The sequence below is a fragment of the Schistocerca cancellata genome, chromosome 4 (assembly GCF_023864275.1).
Source record: "Schistocerca cancellata isolate TAMUIC-IGC-003103 chromosome 4, iqSchCanc2.1, whole genome shotgun sequence".
NCBI lineage: Eukaryota > Metazoa > Arthropoda > Insecta > Orthoptera > Acrididae > Schistocerca > Schistocerca cancellata.
Window position 1 is genome coordinate 521015009 of NC_064629.1, and position 22763 is coordinate 521037771.

At 38.3% G+C, this 22763-nt stretch overlaps 1 protein-coding gene and 1 pseudogene across 1 annotated transcript in view; both read right to left on the reverse strand.

Moving 5' to 3' along the window:
• Nucleotides 1-1258: 1258 nt before the first annotated feature.
• On the reverse strand, nt 1259-2260 carry LOC126184303 (uncharacterized; annotated as a pseudogene).
• Nucleotides 2261-10076: 7816 nt separating this feature from the next.
• Nucleotides 10077-22763, reverse strand: part of LOC126183850 (ATP synthase mitochondrial F1 complex assembly factor 1) — a 60660-nt gene continuing 47973 nt past the window's right edge. Inside the window, exons 6-7 of the mRNA XM_049926137.1 lie at nt 19538-19642; nt 10077-12283 (exon numbers count right to left, since the gene is read on the reverse strand). Of these exons, the coding sequence (XP_049782094.1) occupies nt 12128-12283; nt 19538-19642 (261 nt within the window). The 3' untranslated portion in view covers nt 10077-12127. The remainder of the gene's footprint in view (nt 12284-19537; nt 19643-22763) is intronic.

The following is a 22763-nucleotide window of genomic DNA, read 5'->3' on the forward strand; positions in this document are numbered from 1 at the left end:
CATTTTTTCTCTCTCAATGTTTATTATTATTCATTGTATATGTGTACTTATTTTATGGTTTTCATTTAATCCTCCTTCATTACAACAGCCCCTGAAATAGATGATGCAGTGCCTGATACCTCTGACCAGCAGTGTATATCGAGTCAGTGCACCCGCACACACTCCTTGGTGCAACTCCCATGACACTAGAGTGGAAATCAAGTCAGCACATAGAACTGTTTCCAGACGTTAAGTTTACACTATATCCAAGGTCTGCACCACACATCAGGCTACAGGTAATTCATTTCAGAAAGCTGCTGTTCACCCCTACTTATCAACAGACCGTCAACATGTTAATCTCAGTTTAGCACGTTATAACTTTGAAGTTATAGTAGAAGTAGAGATCATCAGATGGGGTACAATAATGGAGTTCACTCTGTGTACTGCAATATTCATTTCCATGGACAGGCTCAATCTATGGCAAGCATATGTTTAAAGCACTCTTCAATGATGTTGTCAAGTATGTGTTGGAACAAAAAGTTCATGAGGAGGATGAGGAGTTAGATAAGTGTACAAGTGCATGCATGTGTGTTATATCTAAATCTGCTAGTATTACTCCTATGAACAGAAATTCCATACAAGTGAAGTTAACAGGTGGTGTACCTAAGCCTATTAATGCTCCAATTGATTTAAATGAAATACGTGTTTAATTTGAAGCACATAAAAAACAGTTATTTGGAAAGTATTGCAGAGTAATAAATGAAACTTATGGAAAAAAAGGATGGCAGTGTTTTAATAGCAGTCATTTATTTTCCACAGTCAATTACGCACAAAGGTGTATATTGACACTGTATGAAAGTTGTATCACAATAAACAATAACAAATAATATTTTCACAAGTTGCAGTATGTTTTATTCCTCATACATAGTTCCCATGGGACTTTAAAAAATCAGGGAGGGAGGGAAAGAGAGGTGGACTTTCATTATCAGAAGAGAGAAAATGTGTGTTGAATGTGGCTGCTCAAAAATTACGGTGTCTGTGGGAGGCACTTTCCTGGATATGAGTTATGACCTTGATATAAAATCAGTGTCAGCTCATAGCTAAAATTTGTGGAGGTACTGCTTCAGAAAATTTTTAGCATTATTTTAAAATCATGTAAAAGGAAACAAAAATTTAGAAAAAGGAACTTTTTCTGGAATTTGACAACAATAAAGAACAAAATAAAACATTTTTAATTACTTTAACCTAAATTGTTATAGTTCAAGCTTGATCTACTCATTTAAAAATGAAATCCTATCTTCTTTTGTTAATTTACACAAAAGGTCAATAAATTTCTCTTTGAACTCTGGATGACAACTGAGGAAATTTGTCTCCACTGAAATAACTGAGTGAATTTGGTCTTTCCAAATCCTTAGTGCCTCTTAAATTTTTTTTATTCTTTTCAATGTAAAAACAGTGGTATGCCTGTGATATAGTCATAGGAAATGTCATGAGGATTTTTATTAGTTTTGTAATTTCGCTGAGAGCATCATCTGGATTTTTACTTTTTTCAATATAAATTTCTGCAGCTGAATTAATTTGCAATATTCACGAACATCACTCCTGTGACAGAATATTTTTAGTTCCGTTTCTAGCTTTTCTTTGTCAGTCATGGAATATGCTTCACTGGTCAGCGCTCTCTCTTCTGGAGGATGTTCATCCTTATACCTAGTGAAGCATTTCTTGTTGAACAATTTAGCACGTACAAAGTGTTTAGTAGAAGAATATCTGTCCATTAGATTAACATCTATAAAGTCACATACTTCCTTAGCTTCCTTTGAAGGACTCTTAGAGTACTTTGAGCTTCTTAATTTTAAAATAGCAGTTTGAAATTTGTCAAATGTTCATCAATTTTAAACATACTATTTTCTGAAATTGCATTTAGTTGTAAACTACTTTTAACATGAAACATAATCTGAGAAAAAAGCTCTAACCAAAACTTAAAATAATAAGCAACCAGAAATTTTAAAGTTTCTGTTGCTTCTGCAATGGTTTGATCTGCATTTGACGTTGAATGAATTTCAGTAAGTTAGTTTTTTGAAAGGTTACAAATTTTCTTGAACTTTGTTTATGCGTCATATGTCGAAGTACCACCTTGTAGGGGACGGATGTGGAATGTTGGCATCAATATGCTTCTTTAGAATGGACACATGTTGTTATCTCAAGCAGGGTATTGGAATACAGTCAGATTATTACAGAAAAATATTCTTACATTCCATATAATACTTGTTGTATTTCTCATTACTGAATTAAGTAGAGGTGCATAACAATGAATAATATGTCCATTAATATAAACTGCTTTTAGTTTTGCTTGAACTTCTGCTTTTCTCCCTTTCATAATATTTGCACCACTAAATGTCTGAGGTGCCAGTTTAGTCCATTTACTTGATGGATTATGTCCTATTGTTCAAAATATGTTTTGACAAGCCATCTGCAGCTTGATTTTCTCGGAAAAACATCCCCAACACACTCAGATATTTCTCCATTTAATACATAGCAAAAGAAAGAGGATCATTTCAATGTGTTCTGAAAGATCTGTTGTGTCATCAGCCATGACAGCTACAAAGGATGCTTTTTTAATTTCCATTATTACCTCCTCATGGTATATTTGTTGCAGGCGATCAAGTATCTCATTCTGAATGGTCTTAGAAACATCTTTGAAGACTTCAGTGGTTTCTACATGAGTCTTCAAATCTGAACATAACTAGATGCAAAATTTATTAATCCTCTAAATGTTTCTCAGATTTACTGAATCGCATTTTTCCATCACATCTACATAACAGAGTTTCAAAGTTTCCACACAAGAAAATGCTATCTATTGTTTTGGACAGAATTTAATGGTTCTATTAACCTTCATATTACGCTCAATAACTGAAAATCTCAATTTCTCCTTAATACTTACTCATTTTTAGAGGCAACTTTTTTGAGTTAATTGTGTTGCACTGCTTTAGGATACTGATGTCTGGGGACAGACTTTCAAATCCTACAAATATACATACATAAAATCAAACATGGCCCGTTCATATCTAATGACTTTCATAATATTAATAATAATGGCCATAATAGTATTATTATTAACATTATTGTTATAGGAACAAATAGCATTAAAGCTCATATACAAGGTGTTTCTGTAAGTGTGCAAAAATTTAACAGGACATAGAGAATATTCCACTGAACAATTTGAGGTAGGGAAGCTGGGTTGGCGAAGTCAGCTTATGAAGATAATAAGAATAAAATTAGATTAAGGTGTACTTTTTTATTTACATTATTTACAGTTGACTGCAAATACCATCACTGACACACTAAAGGTACCATTTCTACTGTATCTTACAAAATGTGCTGAAACTGATGGCCATCAACCTCAATGCAAGCATGACAGCAGCGAACAGATTCTGAAGCACATTTACAAATATCACTGGTGTATTTCAAATCACATCATGGGCAGCTACAATTCTGGCAACTAATTCCATCCTTATCCACTGGTGTCTCATACACAAGTGACTTTAGAGATCCCCTTAAGAAATAATCAAGGGGACTCAGGTCAGGTGACCTCGCAGGCCCTGGAAAAGGATCTCCCCTTCCAATCCAGTGACCAGCAAATACAGCATTGAGATGGTTGAGGGTATTCACACTGGAGTGTGGCCGTGCACTGTCACGTTGTATCCACATCATCACACAAACAACTAAGGGTACATTCTCCAACAACTCAGGTAGAACTCTTTGCATGAACCTGAAGTACAGGTGGCCATTCAGATGGCCAGGTAAAAGATATGGCCCACTGAGACTGTTGCCTACAATACCGGCCAAGATATTCACAGGAAAACATACTTGGTGGTGTGACTACTACAGCATTAAGAGTTTTTCTCATCCCACACATGGCTATTCCTGCTGTTTGAAATACCATCACCATCAAAAGAGGCCTAGTCAGTAAACAGTACGGTTTGGAGGAAATCTGGTCGATCAGTCCATTGTTGGAACAACCACTGACACAGTATGACCCTTGATGCAAAGTCAGTCATAAGCACTGCATAGACTTCTTGTGCATGATATGTGCATAGTTATTGTTTGTGGAGTACTCACCACACGCTAGTATGTGCAGTGCTCATTTAAAGTGCAATATCATGAGTATTTGTAAGGGGGCCTGTTACAATTCATTACAGCACCACCTCCTCAAAATCAGGTGTGCTAGTGGTCCTCGCGTTTTCAGGGACCTTTCCAAAGAACCAGTCTCTTGCATTCATTGATCAAGAGAAATAAACTCTCGCTATGATGGATGATGCCTGTTAGGGTATCGTTCCCTGTGTAGGTAGCCTTTCAGCAGCGAGAGCATTGCAACGTACTTCCCCATACATAAGGTGCATGTCAGTGAGTCCTGCAAAACTGTACTGATACTGCTCCACTGTATTGTACTGTACATCTATGAATAGCACTGAGTAATGAATGGGTCTGCCATTGATTCATAGCATGTTCTGTCATGGGACAATGTAAATACAACAGAGCCACGTTATGCGTAAGTAAAGTAAACAAAGCCTGTATCATGACTTCCTAGTAATCAGGCTCATCATCCTTGTTTCCTTGCAGGAAATAAAGAATGTACATGCAAATAAACAGTACAGTATGTGTAAACTTGTACACATATTAATTGTACGTAATCTGGAAAAGAGTAATGCTAGACAAGGTAGTAGACAAGTTTACTTCGGTTTCTCCATAAGCTGGCTTCTTTGACCCCAGATTCCCTACCTCAAATTGTTCAGTGGAGCATTCTCTATGTTCTGTTACATTTTTTGCAGCTCTCATAGAAACACCCTGTACATGCTCACAGGCATAAAAATCTATGGAACCTGCTGTCCAGCCCAAGTCCAAACATACAAGAGCACATAACAAATCCAACAGTGAGTCAAATACATTGCACTCATTTTTGCAAGTTTTGGAAAGAATGACTTAGTGTCAGTTACTTCATGGTCTGTCATCATGAGCTGTAGCCCAAGCAAGCTCAGGATTTAACATCAAGTCTTATCCTTGGCTGAGCTGTTAGACTGTTAAGTGTTGAGCGACCTCTTTTCTTAACCATAACTTTCTTATGGAGAGACATCTGTGAAAACATATGCTGCTGACGTCCACTTATAGTCACAGAACTTATTAAATGGGGATGCAAAACAATGGTGAAAACTTCCTGTAAAATAAAATAACAAAAAAAAAAATATATAAAAATCACCAAATCGAATAGTTGGAAGCAGAATAATAATCATATTCAAGAATATGGTACAAGGCTTTTTAAAAAAACACTCTAAGAGTAAAACAAAAACTACATACCATATGCAGTCAGTACACTACTGTTGTCACCACAGAATACCAAATTGTAGGAAGTGCAAGATCCATGTTACAATACAGAAATGGAGAATGAAAATAGCACTCCTAGCGGCCTGGTAGTAAACTCAGAATTCGAAAAATATAGCACAAAAATGTAAAATATGAGTATGAGATAAGAACATTTTTCATTTATACTTTATGGGTGGGACTGGTTCACAACCATGTGGAATTTTATAAATGACATCGTGGTCTCTTTTTGAGCCAAATTCTTCAAAGAGAAAAGGAGTGTAACGATGTGGGACTTGGCAAGAATGCTTGACACTGTAAAAAGGGTCACTTTTAGCATTATGCTGACATAGCATTGCATCACAGTACCCATCATGCCAGTCAGTGCCCAGATAGTTACCAAAACCTGGAACACTTTGGCATGCAGTGTACATGACATCTGCAGCACTGACACCACAAAAAACTAGCTTTGGCATGTGTAAATACAGGTCACTGCCAGGCAGATCATCAAATCAGCAAGTCATGGAGTTGGTGTCCATCACAATATCAGTCTCCGATATGAGGTCACTCAGCCATAGGGTCCAGCTGTCACCAGACACGCTGAGGGTCAAGCTGAGATGCTCCTAGCCACTGAGCTATTGGGTCATCCACCAGTGTCCGTAACCACCAGCCAGTCCCTTGACCTGTTTACTCTCCAAATGTGTAGACACATCACCTGCCTCAGCTGGGCAGATCTCAGCCACCTAGGAACGTAACAACTCCAGACCACCTATCACAACATTGCTGAGAAACACCAACCACGCAAGGTCATGGCACTGCTGGGTTACGCTGAGCATAACAATTATTCATGTCTTTTAAGACAACACTTCCTGCTGAAGTCCACAAGATCAATGACTGACAATGCTCATGGAACAATGAATGCTATATACTGATACTTGGCTGTGCCACATGACAATTGTGCACACCTGTAGCTACTGTAAGCTTGTTGGAGCAATAAAACATTTTCATGAATGTCGTGTATCTTGCTGAGCCACCTTACTCCTCCAACGGACTCCTGCAGCCCTCGCTAACCCTTTGAACCCTCACTGCCCAAGTGTGATAGCTGAATGCCATCCTGCTACATCTCAAACAAGCTTGATAGGCTTGGGCAAAAAATTTGTCATCCTCAGGAGACATCATGCTAATACCATGTAAAACTCTTTAAGTCACTGAGAACGTTGAAATAAACATACTGGTTCACAGTTTCAGTAACATGAATGAGTAGTCCCAACTCATGGTACAAAACCACCACCAAAAGATCACAGAATCACCTCCAGCCTGATCTGCACCCTCTCCACACTGTAGGTCAAATGCTCCCTCAAAAACTGGTAAGTTTGAAACCAGTTGCCATTGAGGAGGCACAACACTAGCCTCCAGTTCTGACATTAGCACCTTCCTATGACCACTGTTCTTACACCAAGTTACATGGCTACAAGTGTTCCTATTAAACATACTGGACAGTCCGGGAGATATTAAGAAACCGGGCACCCCATTCACAGCGTGACATGGGCACATCGAAACACGATATCTTATTTCTACAATTCTGTCATGCCTCCATTGTTAACCCACAGTATTGTACGACTCCAAACAACCGATAGGCACAAAGACAGTTCACTGCCAAGACTTTGGCCAATGGTGCAAAATCACAGGTTAGCCTGATAACAGTTATTCACCATCTACAGCACTCCAAAGCAACAAAAATGCTCTTCTATTGGAGATTAATATCTTCCTTTAACCTTAATATATTCTTTACTGGTTTTAAGTACGATAAAATAACGATTTACGGAACTTTGTGACAGTAGGTTCACCTACCTGTTTCCTCTACACTTGCCACTGATTTTGTTAATTCTTTGTGTTAGCAGTTCTTTATTCGACAGGTAAAGTCTCAGTTTTCTGTGTAACATTCACCAATTTATGGATTGCTTTGTGAAAGGATGATTAGCTTTCCTTTATTATCTGCCACTTTATTTAACACGTTGACTGCTAGCAGACACAGCAGAGGTTCACACCTAACACTGTGCCCACTGATGGTCACTGACTCCACTTCATCTAGTACAGTATACATACATACATACATTAATCCTTATTCCATAGATCATGAATACGATATTTCGTAATGATGTGGAATGTGTCACTTTAACACAAGTTTTCTTTACACAAAATTAATTAATTAATTAATTCTTTTTTTTACAGTTACTACTTCATATCTAAGAATTCATCTATTGAGTAAAAGGAGTTGTCATTCAGAAATTCTTTGAATTTGCTTCTAAATGTTTGTTGGCTATCTGTCAGACTTAATACTATTTGACAAATGACCAAAGATTTTTGTGGCAGCGTAATTCACCCCTTTCTGTGCCAAAGTGAGATTTAATCCAGAATAGTGAATATCATCCTTTCTTCTAGTGTTGTAGCTATCCACTTTGCTGTTATTTTTGAATTGGGATGGGTTATTAATGACAAATTTCATAAGTGAATATATGTATTGCGAAGGTACTGTGAATATCACGAGTTCCTTAAATAAATATCTTCAAGGTGAGCTTGGGTTGCCTCAAGCTATTATTCTGATTACACGCTTTTGTGCAACGAATACTTTCTCTCTTAATGACGAATTGCCCCAAAATATGATGCCATGTAAAAGCAGTGAATGAAAATAGGCACAGTAGGCTAATTTACTGGTATGTTTATCACAAAAATTTGCAATAACCCTAGTAGAATAAGTAGCTGAACCTAACCATTTCAGCAGATCATTGATGTGTTTCTTCCAATTCAATTTCTCATCCATGCACACACCCAGGAATTTTGAGTATTCTACCTTAGCAACAGACTTCCGTTCATAGTCTATATTTATCAATGGTGTTATGCCATTTACTGTACAGAATTGTATAAACTGTGTTTTCGCAAAATTTAGTGAGTGTCCATTTGCAGAGAAACACTTAATAATTTTATGAAAGACATTATTTGCAATTTCCTCAGCTGATTCTCGCTTCTTGGGTATAATTACTATACTTGTATCATCATCAAAAAGAACTAACTTTGTATCTCCATGAATATTGAGTGGCAAGTCATTAATATGTATTAAGAACAATAAGGGGGCCCAAGACTGAACCCTGTGGGACACCATTCTTCATACCTCCCCAGTTAGAGGACTTTGCTGTTTTTTGTAGACTATCTGTACTGTTAATTTCAACCTTCTGCATTCTTCCAGTTAAGTACGAATTAAACCATTTGTGCACTGTCTCACTCATACCACAATACCTACGCTTATCTAGAAGAATTTCATGATTCACGCAATCAGAAGCCTTTGAGAGGTCACAAAATATCCCAATGGGCGATGTTCGGTTATTCATTGCATTTAATATTTGATCAGTGGAAGCATATATACCACAGTACTCTGCATTCATCTGTATTTCTTGAGTTGATGCCAGTGTACATGACATCAGGTACAGTATCTTGATCACAGTTTTGAACTTTGTTTTTTGCAACTTTATACAACAAACAAAGGTATACTGTACTAAACAGAGTGACATTTGTGTCCACCAGTGGGCACACAGCATCCCCTGCTGTGTCCGCTGGGAGCCTCACAGCAGTCAATGTGTTAAACTATACCAAGTGCCTTCTTCTTCTTCTTCTTCTTCTTCTTCCTCTTCTTCTTTTCTCCTTCTCCTCCTCCTCCTCAACATTTTCACATCATCACTTACCTCCTGTTCTGTTAAGTCTTAGTTGTGATCCTCAGTCTTCGCCATTCTCTCTTGCAAAAGTAGGAAATTCAGTAGTACAGAAACAGTTTTGTTCACTGGACAAGAATGTCAACAAATTTTAATTTTTGTATGTGGTGTAAAGGTTTTCATTATGACACCTTATGGAGCACCTAACAGCTTTCTTGCAACCTTACTTTTATTTCCACCTTCTAGTCACAAGGCTTTTGCAAGGCTATTAATTCCTCTTCTCTCTTCTAAGAATTCAAATGGTTAATCTGATACATTATCAGAGGTAACTCTTGTCTCCATTTTCAGTCTTCAAACCACAGTACTTTAGACCATATTCTCCACTTCCTTTTAGACAAACTTCATCACATCATTTTCTTTTATTTGATCTTTTTTCTCTACCTGTCCTTTCTATCAATTCCATTACCACGAATGACTGAACTAGCTCATAATTAGAATATAAGTTTATCTTGTCACTGGATCATTGAACATGTTTGCGTAAATATTAGGCTTGTGAATTTTGTCTTAAGTTCATTCTTAAATTCATTTCAGGAATCAATAGAAAATGGCATAAGCTATATTCTGGTCTCCTGTATATTTTGATACCAATAATAAGTCAACCATAATATAATTACTCTGGTTCATACTTTTTCTGTCTGGAGGGCAATTCTTTACTTACGTATAATTTTAGAATATTATAAATACTTTATAAAATTCCATCAAGAAACATGAAAATCTTTACTAGCAGTCAACAACATGAAGATAGGTTACACACATAACATATAATTCATGAGCCTTCTTTGAGGCAATGTAATTTAAGACAAACATGAAAGACCACCACAGTGAGAGGTAGAATTTTCATGTTAAATAAGTTAAGGTATCTGGCACATTTTTGGAAGACGTGGCTTGGAAAAGTAGCAGTCATGCTTCCTTTGTCAAATCCCCTAAGCTGATGAGCCCTGTTTAACTGTGACATCAGTGGTTCTTTTTTCATCATTGGGCTACTTAATAACAGTACCACTGGATAAAGTGGTTCACTATTAGTGAAGGGCACATCCAATGGGAATACCTCTGATGGAGGCAGAAGATAGTGACATTATGACTGCATCATCAATTAGCTAACAGGTTAATCTGGTATCTACATACGTCCTCCGAAAGCCACTTTATGGTGCATGGCAGGAGGTTCCTTGTACCACTACTAGTCATTTCCCTTTCTGTTCCACTCATATAAAGAGCGGGGGAAAAATGACTATCTACATGCATCCATACGAGCCCTGATTTCTCTTACCTTATCCTCGTAATCTATATGTGAAATGAATGTTGGCGACAGTAGAATTTCTCTGCAGTCAACTTCAAATGCCAGTTCTCTAAATTTTCTCAATAGCGTATTACAAAAAGAATGTCATTGTCTTCCCTCTGTGGATTCCCATTTGAATTCACGAAGTATCTCCACAATACTCGGGTGTTGATAGAAGTTACTGGAAACAAATCTGACAGCCTATCTGTGAATTGCTTTGTTGGCTTCCTTTATTCCAAAGTGGTGGGGATACTAAACACTCTAGCAGTACTCAATAATGTGTCACACTTTTTTCAGATAAACCACACTTTCCTAAAATTCTCCCAATAAACTGAAGTCAATCATTTGTCTTCCTTGCTACAGTCCTTACATGCTCATTCCATTTCATATCACTTTGCACTATTATGGCTAGCTATTTAAACAATGTGATTGTGTCAAGCAGCACACTACTAATGCTACACTCAAACATTACAGGATTGGTTTTCCTACTCATTCTTGTATGTAGATGTAGATGTATCTGGCTCCACGGAAGGTGGATGCTTGCCAAAGGTAATGAGCCTAGATGACCATTAGAGGGCACAGTCTCATCGCAGCACTGCACTTGCAGCATGAACGCACCAACTCATCTCCTCACGTGAATACACTGGCCCATAATGTTCCTCGTAGCTGATATAAACATGGCTGCCCAGCGAACAGTTAGTCAGTCAGTCAGTCAGTCAGTCCTATGGTCATGTCTGATATGCTAGTATCCACAGAAAAGAAGATATAGTAATTTACTGAATTACTGTTCTAGCAGTGGCTATTTATACACAAAATGTGTTATTCAAACAGGAAAGAAATTTCAGCATTGGAATCCACTTCAAAATAACATGGCTAAATAATGGGATTTCCCTTTCATACTGGAGTATATAAACACATTTAACAAGCGACTGCTTCATTCGAAGCAGCAAACATAATATGCAAATCATATACATAAGTGACATGAAAGAACATGTAAGTTTCATTGAAACGTGAAAACGAGGAACCCAAACACAAGCATTACTTTTAGAATTTTTTTCTGTACACTTTCCATCAAAAAGATTCAACTGGAGTAATGATGCTTTATCACCTTAGTCATGTAACAATATGTAATTGATTGCAGTATAAAAATGAAGACAAAGTACAGTTATACTGATGCTTCCCGTTTTACACAGTCTTCGAATGAACCAACATTAACAGTTTTTTACAGTATCAAGTAACTCATTTAGTGAAAAGTGTCCTCGAAACTTTATTTATGACAAATCTAATCCAGCTTCATGCAATACTTAGGACACCATATCAAAGTGAAAGCAGGAAGATCTGAACAGTTTCATCACACCAATAATTGGGAAGCAGTAAAATTTTCCTACCTAAAGAATTAGAACTGTGACACTAAATGAAATAGTAAGAACTATTTTGTGGCCTATATTGTACTGCCAGTTTTCAACTCACATAGCATTATTTCTTTTTTAAGTTGGCAAAAAAGATGTGACATTTAATTCCACGAGATCCTGACGTTCACAACCAGTGATAACATTAAATTTGAGCCATGGTGATGCAGCAGACCTCCTGCCATTTCCACTGCACCATCAGAAAGCACAATATACATTGCATATGATTCTCATCTCAATTAGCAGTGTATTTCAAATAGAAACTTTAATTTATTTGTCAGAAATAGGAAAACAATTTCTAAGTGAAACTATCACAGCACTGTTGAATATGTTTTCCTCCATATCTATAGGCTAAGACATTCCAATTCTGCAATAAGATCCATGTGTCTGAAGTCATCTGGTCTTGAAGTAAATCTCTCCAATAGATTCAGCCGTTTCTCATTGTCCTGGCCATAGTACATCTGTAGCTGATTTGCCAAACATTGGGATTCCTTTCCATTCTGAAAACAAAATTATCGTTATGGTCTTTATAAATTGCACAAAAAATTTTATTATTCTCACATTCACTAAATTAAACTCAGCACCCCAGTAAGTATGTACAAAAAAAAGCAAATGTTCAAATCACAATCCAAAAACTGGCATACACAAAAAAAAGAGCAAAACAATGGATAAAGTAAAGACAACACTCCAACATGTTGAGCAGTAAGACTCAATGACTAGCAAACACGCTGAACAGCAGCGTCCATAGGAAGGCGACGTACAGCTTACGAAATTTATAAGAGGTAATGCACTTGGTGTAGGTGTAAAATTAAGACGAAATTTTTCACAGAGAAGATTTTAGGTGATGTGACCCTGTCAGTTTTGGGCAAAGGTCTAAAGTTTGCACCTACACCAAGTGCAGTCAGTACCTGTTATAAGTTTTGTAAGTGGTGTTGAACAAACTCTACATCACCTTGCTATGGATGCTTTTTGAATTGAATTTTTTAATCTGAATTGAATTTTATTTGATCCTGTAAGATTACAATGTGTACAGTAAATGTACGTGTAATATAGGACATGTCAAAGTATTAAGATTCTTTATCATTTATTTTTCTACACCTTTAGCTTACATTTTTAAATCACTGATATTGAGTAACAATATATACAAATTTAATGGCATAAGTATGCTGCAACACTGTAAAACTCTTTTTCAATGAGATAGTCTTTAAGTTTCTTTGGAAAGTCATTGTGAAGTACACTATCTTGCAGGTTTTTGGGCAGACTTCTTAGTAGTCTGATACCAGAGTACTGGGGTCCTTTTTCTAGCATTGCCAGTCGGTGGGGTATGCTCTGTACTTCATTCTTCTCTCTTGTATTGTGGGTGTGTACACTAGCATTTGTAATCCAGTCCTCACTACCTTTTGTGATGTACATTATTGTTTTTTATATATACAACGATGAAAAAGTTAAGGTACATAAATTCTTGAAGCAGTTTCTGCATGTTTGAGAGGTCTTTCTTCTTAAAATGGTCCTAATTGCTTTTTTTTTTGTAATGTGAACACTCGTTTTGTCTCTTGTTTGAGTTTCCTCACACAGCCACTCCATACTGTAAGTATGGTTCGAAAAGTCCATGATACACTGTACACAGAAGGTTCTTGTCTGAATACTGTGATAGCTGCATCATTAAGAATATGACAGAGCTCAGTTTCTTACAGACATTATTAATATGTTTTTTCCATTTCAGTTCATTGTCCACAAGAATACCTAAGAATCTAGCAGATTCTACTTCTTCCAGCCTTGTTCCATCAACCTCTAAATCCATGTCTACAGCCTTTTCCTTGTTTTTAAACACTGCATACATAGTCTTTTTTAGATTTATAACCAGTTCATTTTCCAACAGCCATTGAGCTGTGACATTTGCAGATATGCTCTTCTCTCAAGCTGTTCCATATTTTGGTCACTATTTGGTATTGTTATGTCATCAACATACAATATTTTCTTTTCTTCCTCCTCAACACCTATATCATTAACAAATACATTAAATAACAATGGCCCCATTACCGAACCCTGCAGCACTCCATATTTGATGGATTTGGTTTCTGATTGGTACGAGTTTCCTAACAATACATATTGCTTGTGGTTGCACAAGTATGATTTTATCCATTCACCTGGTTGCCCCCGAATGCCATAGTTGCTTAATTGTTGTATCAGCATTTCATGGTCAATGGTGTCAAATGCCTTTGAAAGATCCAGAAACATTGCAGAGACAACCTGATGAAGAAATAAGAAGGGAAACTGGTTGGGTTCTCCTGAAAGCTCCTCCCCAACACAGTAATATAACCGCTGAAGAAAGGGCTGCACTACAGAACCTTCGAGAAGATCCAGAAATAGTGGTGCTGAAGGCTGATAAATGCAATTCTACCATTTTGTTATCTTGTAGGTTGTATTTGGAGAAGATGTATAGTCTACTTCGTGATATTACGTACAGGAAGACTGATCAAGACCCAACAGCATGTGTGCAATGGAAGATGTGCGCACTTTTGAACTCTTCCTCGTTAGCTCCAGAGACCACACGGCAGCATACCACCGAGACTGTGTGGTATTCCTAAAGTACATAAAGAAGGTCTTCCTTTACGGCCCATAGTGAGTAATATTGACGCACCCACACATGATTTAGCCAAACATCTAGCTTCTTTGCTGAGACCATTGGTTGGCAAATGTTCACACCATATACGGAACTCTGCTGATTTTATCAACAGACTGGGGGCTCTGCACTTAAGTAGTTCGGATCTTCTAGTGAGTTTTGATGTAGTTTCCCTTTTCACAAAAGTACCTCTTGCGGATTCCTTGACGCTAATTGGTCAACAGTTTGAATTGGACATCACTGCTTTGTTACGACATGCTCTTTCCTGCCTAAGGAACCTATTTTATGTTTAACCAGGAATATTTTGAACAGTCTGACAGTGTCGCCACGGGCAGCCCTCTGTCTCCTCTGGTGACTAACATTTTTACGGAAGATTTTGAGGAAAGAGCACTTGAATCAGCAGTTTGTAAACCAACTGTTTTTTGGAGAGACGTCAATGATACTTTCATAGTGTGGGCCCATGGAGAAGAAAAGTTAATGGAGTTTTTTCATCATCTTAACTCCATCCACGAGAATATTCTATTTACTATGGAACTAGAGACAGATGGTTGCCTTCCTTTCCTGGATGTTTTGGTTAAACGAAAGAGTGACGGCTCGGTGGGACATTCTGTTTATCCTAAGCCCACTCACAGTGATTTGTACTTGCATTCTTCAAGCTACCATCACCCATCCCAAACCCTTGCGCACAGGGCACATACAGTGTCGGATGCAGAGAATTTGCCTAAGGAACTTGCACTTTTAAGGACGGTGTTCAGAGACAATGGATACTCAATCTGGCAAATTAACAGGGCTTTCTCAACTAAAGCCAGGAACAGGGAAGTGGATAAAGAGGAGAACGCACCAACCAAGTCCCTAGCTTTTCTTCCCTTCATTAGAAATATCTCCTTCAAAATTGCAAGTATTCTTAATCATTTTCATGTGAAAGTGGTTTTTCATCCACCTTCTAAGATTTTGGATCTGCTGGGATCGGTGAAGGATGATTTGTTACTGTGGAAGGCGGGAATTTGTAAAATACCGTGTCAATGTGGTATGGGCTATATAGGACGGACAACGCATACAGTGGAAGAGCGTTGTATGGAACATCAACGTTGCACTTGCCTACTTCAAACCATTAAGTCTGCAGTTGCGGAACATTGTATTTCCAATGGACATTCAATGGAGTATGACAAAACTTCAATTTTGGCCACAGCAACAACCTTTTGGGACTCCATTATAAAAGAATCCATTGAAATATGCATTGCGGAAAATCTAATGAACCGTGACAGTGGTTACCAACTGGATAACACGTGGATTCCCATTATCTCTGAAATTTGCTCGAGACGAAGATGTCAGAAGACTTCGATAGTTGCGGCCAGCGACAATACTGATGGCAGCTGAGTTTTGCAGTTCCACCAGCGAGGGTGCTGCCACTGGGCAGTGTGGTCCTTCTGTCTCCGCGACTTCAACACATGTGCGGCAGTACCATAAGCGCACCATATAAGACGGAGCGGAGAACGTCTTTGTCAGTCCTCGTTCGGCTCACCTGAAGATGGCTGGCAGTTGTCCAGCTGAAATATCGTGGAATTAAGTTTACGACAACTGGCTGCAATCCCAAAATCTCTTTGAACAGTTGATTTGCCAGGAAATTTTTAAATTTTACATGTGATATATTAATCTTAATACAGATGGACAAAAAGTTATTAAATACAGTGTATACTGCTCATCATTTACTTGTCATGTGGTGTTTGTTTATAAGAAGATGAACACAAATTACCAAATACAAGACACAAATACACACACACATCTGGCTGGCATCTGTACACAACAGCAGAGGCAACCATATCCCCAAAGTCCTACATGAGATTCAATAACTTCCTAAATTGCTGAGCTCATCCCCAAACCCCTATGTCTCCTATCTCTCCCACTTTCCAATATTTGTAAGTGCAACCAACCACGCGATTCCATCATGGCTGATTTCTATGCCCCCAATGAAAGGATCTCTTCCCATATGGGCCAACAGCAAGTCATTGCCTGCAGCCTATCCTCTTACATGATCATCATCTTCAACTGTTGTTACAGTCGCTGTGCCTTTATCACCGTGTCTGAAGAGAGTTGGAAACTTCTACTAGCTCACCTCACTGGCATCAAATGGCATAAATTAGCATGTCAATGAGTTCAAATGAGGTACTGGGTAATGAGTTTGACAGAGTATGATATGGCAGTGATGCATGTGCGGAACCAATGGATAGAAAAGGGTCACACAAACTGACAGGGGAATGACATGAAGGTTGCGGATTGTGTACCAAAGCGGTCATTCCTTCCACTCCAAGCAAGTGTACACTCCAAAGCAAATGGATGAAGCATCTAACACAATCATTACTAAGCCACTCTAACACCTATCACCATTTTAGGACCAAGGTCATCAATGACTAAATGTATTTTGTTTTGGTCAGTATCCCAGAAATCTGTGATAGTATTAATCTCCAATGCTAAATTTTCTCCTGTGTGAGAACCTACAAAAGGCTTCATAGTAATAACTTAGTGCTCCAGCTGGAATACAGTAGGCAACCAATGAGCTGTAAATCTCAGGACACGGCACTATTTTGAAAACAGATGCATGCATCGGAAGTTACAGAAATCAAGAGAGCACTTGAAACGTTCCTTCTGATTTTTTTAGAAACTCTGTCATAGATGCCAAGAACATTTTTTGGCATTTTATAGTTTGGTAAAGTTTATTCAAAGAGTGTCATAAATCCAGTCCTTTTTACAATAGATAATGACTCACTGTCTAGTGCAATAATTGCTACTGTTAAACAATGATATTTTTGGCTTTTGTGTCATTTATATCCCAAAACAATTTTCTTTCAAACAATTCTGACAGTCTATTGCTTTTCTGGTGATACTGAAGATGAGTGTGTACTGGAGGTGGCTAAAGATGGTGTAGGGACAGCAGCACCTGTGCCTGTATTAATTGCTTGGACTGGAGGTGGCTAAAGGTTGTGTAGGCACAGCAGCACCTGTGCCGGTATTAATTGCTTGGAATTTATCTGGATGTTTCATTTTCAAATGATTTTTCATAGCTGAAGTACCTGTAGACAACAAATATTCCACTGTGTTTCAGGTATGTTAGATATTTTCTATCAGTTTCAATGGTTTTTTATAACTAAGTTTCACAAAAACATTCATGTAACCCAAACAAGCATAATTAAAATGAGTATTCAATAAATAAGCACCTACTTGAGGAAGTGACAATTACTATGTTTGTAATGACATCTTGTTGATCGATTCAATAAAACAATTTAAAATGAAAGGCTTAAAGATAAGTCAAAACAGTTATTTTTCCTTCTGCACCATGAGAAATTTTAACTCAGCACAACAAACAAACATCAAACTTATTACTGTCACACTTTACATACAAATATTCCCAGACAGGTGATATTTTGTTTACTGTTGACTGTTTTCATAATTTGTCATACATCTAACAAATTATTTTCAGTAGTAACCTCAAATAACAAGTGAAAGTGATCACAATTTGCAACAAATTAAACAGTCAAGTCAACCAATCAGTTAGTCAATCTACATGTCATTCGCTCATTTCACTCATAACAACAACGCCCAAACTTAAGTGAATCTGCCTGCTCATCCACACCTGCCCTCCGCAAGTTTGTTCAGACCTACAAATTACGACTGCTCCGTGGCAATGTTCAGCTGAATACCTGGGTTACAGGATGGAGACATCCAATATGTGGCTAAACAACAATCAGTTTCATCTCCAATATATTTACTGTTTAGGTTGAGGATAATATTTTCACATGTATAGCTTTTTATGGCAGTTACGGACGCCAAAAATTGTAAATCTTAATCAATAATATTAATAAAAGAAAGGAGATGATATGAGTCTAGGGGCACCAGCCAAAAGAGAGGAAAATTCGATTGAGTTGATCCTCCTATGTTTATGAATGACTGACAACTTGAGAGTTTTTTTGTTGGAGTTATTTGACAACAACAAGACAATTTAAACAATTCATTATGCAATAAATAAATGTGTAACGTAAGTGTTTGCTGCTGTTGGAATGAACACTCAAATGCAAATTTTAATAGGTTAAGTTTCTCTATACACTTAAGTAGTTGTAGGAGTTGTGACACAGTGGGCAGCAAGCTAGCCCTGCATGGACTTAGAATTTTGTCAAGTCAGTCCATGAACTCACAAACAGAACACAGATAATTGTTGTTAAACTTTATTTCTTTGTGAGATAGTGCCTAGAACTTAAGCAAATGAGCTTTGACATTATTTCTTAAGCTCTATGCTTCCATGGAAATGAACTTAGTGAAATATAATTTGCACCACTACTGGAGAACTATAGCTGCACATATAGACTTAGGTGTTAAATAAACTGAGCATTGATTGAACTTCAATAAAGCAAATGTCACACACTGTTATTTAATGACAACTTATATACATTTATTTCAGCTTGAAAACTGATTAGTTACTAAAACATATTAATTCAGTGTTGTTGACTCTGTACCAACCACAAACAATACCCCAGGATGGAGTGTCATGTCCCACCCTCTTTTGATCATTCTTTATAGACCATCAGTTTAAAGAACCCATAAAGAATTGAAATTTGGATGGCCACATAGAGAGGCGAACCTTGTTGCTCCTGAATGTGAACATCTTAAACACTGCACCAACTCAGTCTGTGACAAAGAATGGGAGATGGCAGCATACAGTCCCTGATGATCACAATTTCTCCATCATTGCTGGACTAAATTCCAAATCCCATAACAGTTTCTTAAGGTATAAGGGCAAAACATGAAGTTAGTATCACTCTGTCTGTCTGTCAGATGGGGATTTCAGGCTTGGAAGTCACTTTGGAATTATTTGAGAAGAGCAGGTTATGTGATAGTATCACAAGTCACTCTTTCCTTGTCAACTCAATCACAATACTTTATTTTCAGTCGTCTAAACTTAAAATACATACTTCTTAAAGAAAAGGCACATTTGAACACAGAAAAATGTTTAAGTTTTTCCACTAGGTGGGTCAGATAGCCTTCAATGTCTCCCAGCCAATAACTAACAATTACTCATTAACCATGTAAGTGGTCACATGCTAAAGTTTAAACCCGAACGTGATCACTTCATGATACATACCAAAATATCTTTATTGTAATCTCCGCGCATTAGTATAATCCCCTTGGATTGCAGTTCTGCATAATGAACAAGTGTAAGACATTCTGGTGCGTTTTCTTTATAGGCCTGCAAAGAAAGAGAATATGTATGAAGCATACAAATAGCAAAATGATCATGCTTGGCTGCTGAGAAAAAGAAAAAAATAATATGAACTGACACCTAACACTGTAATACTTAGTTTCCATGATTTTCATACAATTTTATTATTGTTGTTGTTTTGGTGGTTGTTTGAAAACTGATCTCGATGACATATTAGATGCAGCTACATTCTATATCTAATATTACAGATGCTGTTGTTCTAGTACACCACCATTAAGATGTGCATTCCAAACCTCATGCTTAAGTTGTTTGTTTTTTATTACTATTATTTTTCACATATATAATTAAAAGGCTTTCATAAAACACAAAGAAGTTACACACATTGGCTGCAAGTGGGCACTGATGAGCAGAAGATCTGGGTTCGAATCCTGGTGCAGCACAAATATCCAACTTTTCCTCTTGATTTAAATCAATGCCAAAAGAACACACACCACATATATATTTATTAAGACTGAACATTTAATTTGCTTTGCGCAATAATTACAGGATAATATAATAATAGCTGATGCACCTTCACACATGAAGTGTGCGATTTTAGAGATCACACATCCATACAGTTCACAGGCCTGCTTATAGAGGCCACCATGGTCAGCCAGAAGGCATGCTCTGGTGAGCCACCAAAGAACCAGTATTACTTAAGCAATTGGAAACAAGTGCTCGTCATATTCTGCAACCTGCATTATTGTTGTCCAGTCAATGTGTTCAGTGCTACGCACAACCTGTACTTCATTGTATCTTGTATATTGCTCTATAAAGTACTGTGTTCCATAAATAGTGTTGGTTCTTGCTATAACAGACTTGGCGATGAGTGAGGGTTATAATTTCTCCATGTGTTAGTGTCAGTGCTAAGTCACCCAACAAACATCTAGATGGAAGAAATACTCAAAATGGCTCTGAGCACTATGGGACTTAACATCTGTGGTCATCAGTCCCCTAGAACTTAGAACTACTTAAACCTAACTAACCTAAGGACATCACACACATCCATGCCCGAGGCAGGATTCGAACCTGCGACCGTAGCAGTCGCGCGGTTCCGGACTCAAAAGAAATACTCAAACCTATCATTACCCAGCAGCAAGATTTCGCAGAACAACAGCAGGCTCTCACCACTGCTCTCAGTCAAGTGGCATCTGCATGTTTGCGGTAGGTTACTCTTCCATCAGTGCAACTGTCACCCTTCCCAGCATATGATGAATTGGGTTAAGATTGGGACTCCTATGAGATGCAGTTACACAAACATTTCCAGATTTCTTGGATGGGTGATGCTACTCTGTGGAGGGCTTTTTTCTTTCCTGGATTTCACCTTGCATGTACCAGTCGTGGGCCAAATTGCACTGATGCAAGAACCAGCCAGCTTATCATTTGATGAAATGTGCAAGCTTTTCTCAACCTATTACTGTGACAGAACATATGTCATTGTGATGTGCGTAGAATTTTACCATTGTCAGAAACAACCAAACTACTCTTAAATTGCCTGGACTGAAGAATTACATAGGTTGAGCCGTTCTTGTAAGCCCATCACAATCCATACATTGATCACAAGATGCCTGATATTATTTGTCTGGCCACGGATAGGGAAGTCCACGAAAAAGCACTTCAATGTGAAAATCCAATGCTTACAGGTGTGCTCAATACAGCACAGTCCTTTGAAGCATCATGAGCCACAGACGATCAGATTGCTGCATGGGGGGAAGTATTTGAAGTTGCTCAGTCAACCCATGTTTGGTACATTGCAAGTGTTCAGGATGACGGAGAAGCCATTGCAGCAGTACAATCTTCAACTCAGCATCACATGAGGCAGTGCTGGTTATGGTCACAGACTGCCTCACAGCAGCAGCCGCGTGCCCTAAGCATTGCGGTGTTTGCAACAAGCGCCAAAAGAAAGCCCACATTGCACCAATTACCTTGACAATGTCATCGTTTCGGGTTCTTTGACCAAAGACCACCTTAGCAGTCTCTGATCATTGTTTTCTGTTTAACTGTCAGCAGGTCTAAAGTGCAGTCTTGCCAGATCTCAATGTTTTTAGCCGTCAACTGAGTACCTAGATTTTGAGGTTTCTCACATAGGGGTCAAGTCGTTGCATCACCACACTGACACAATCATGGCTTTGCTCCAGCGACCTCCACTAAGGAACTGCAGGCCATTTCTAGGTAAAGTTACGTTCTACTGTAAGTTTTTACTGGATGCACCTACTTTTGCTCAGTCCCTGCACATGCTTCTGCATAAAATTGTGCCTTTTTTCTGGACCCTAGCTTGTGACCATTCAGCAAGGTCAGCACCTCATGTTGGCTACAGATGCTTTTCAACATGGTCTTCGCATGGTGTTGGCCCACAAATACGCGGAGGGGTCTGAACAACCCACTGCTTACGCTTCTAAGACTTTAACTCCCATACAGCAGTGGTATTCTCAGAGTGAAAAGGAGACTTTAGCAATTCTGTTCACTCTCAAGAAATTTCACGTCTTCTTTTATGGTTGTAAGTTCCATTTAATCACTGATCACAAGCCACTGGTTGCACTTTTTAACCCTTCAGCTTCCGTGCCACACAGAACAGCAGATCGTTTGCAGCAGTGAGCTCTCTTCATCTCCTGTTATCTTTACCAGATCCATTACTGGCTGATGGCATAACATGCCAATCCCGGTGCCTTATCTTCCTAGCGGGCTGGACCTGACATTTGATCAGGACCAGTTGCTTTTATTCTATTTAGATATTGAGAACCAGAATGCGGTCACTGGTTTTCCCATCACTAGGGCTACAATAGCATTGGTCTTCATCGCAGATCCTGTACTTAGTCAGGTTTTGTCTTTTGTGCAGTACAGGTGGCCGGAAAAATCCTCGGGCAGTGCCTTGGATCCCTTGTGTTATTGCTTCTCCTTCCAGCACCACCTCTCTCTTTTTGATGTGGTTCTTTCGTTAGCTTCAGAGGACACTCATATCTTGGTTGTGATTCCCACTTCATTATGCCACAATGTATTGTAGCAGCTGCATGTTGGCCATTGAGGGACCTCTCACACCAAAGCTTTGGCCTGTTGTCATGTATATTGGTCAGGCATAGATGGGGGACATTACGTGGCTTATTGCCGCTTG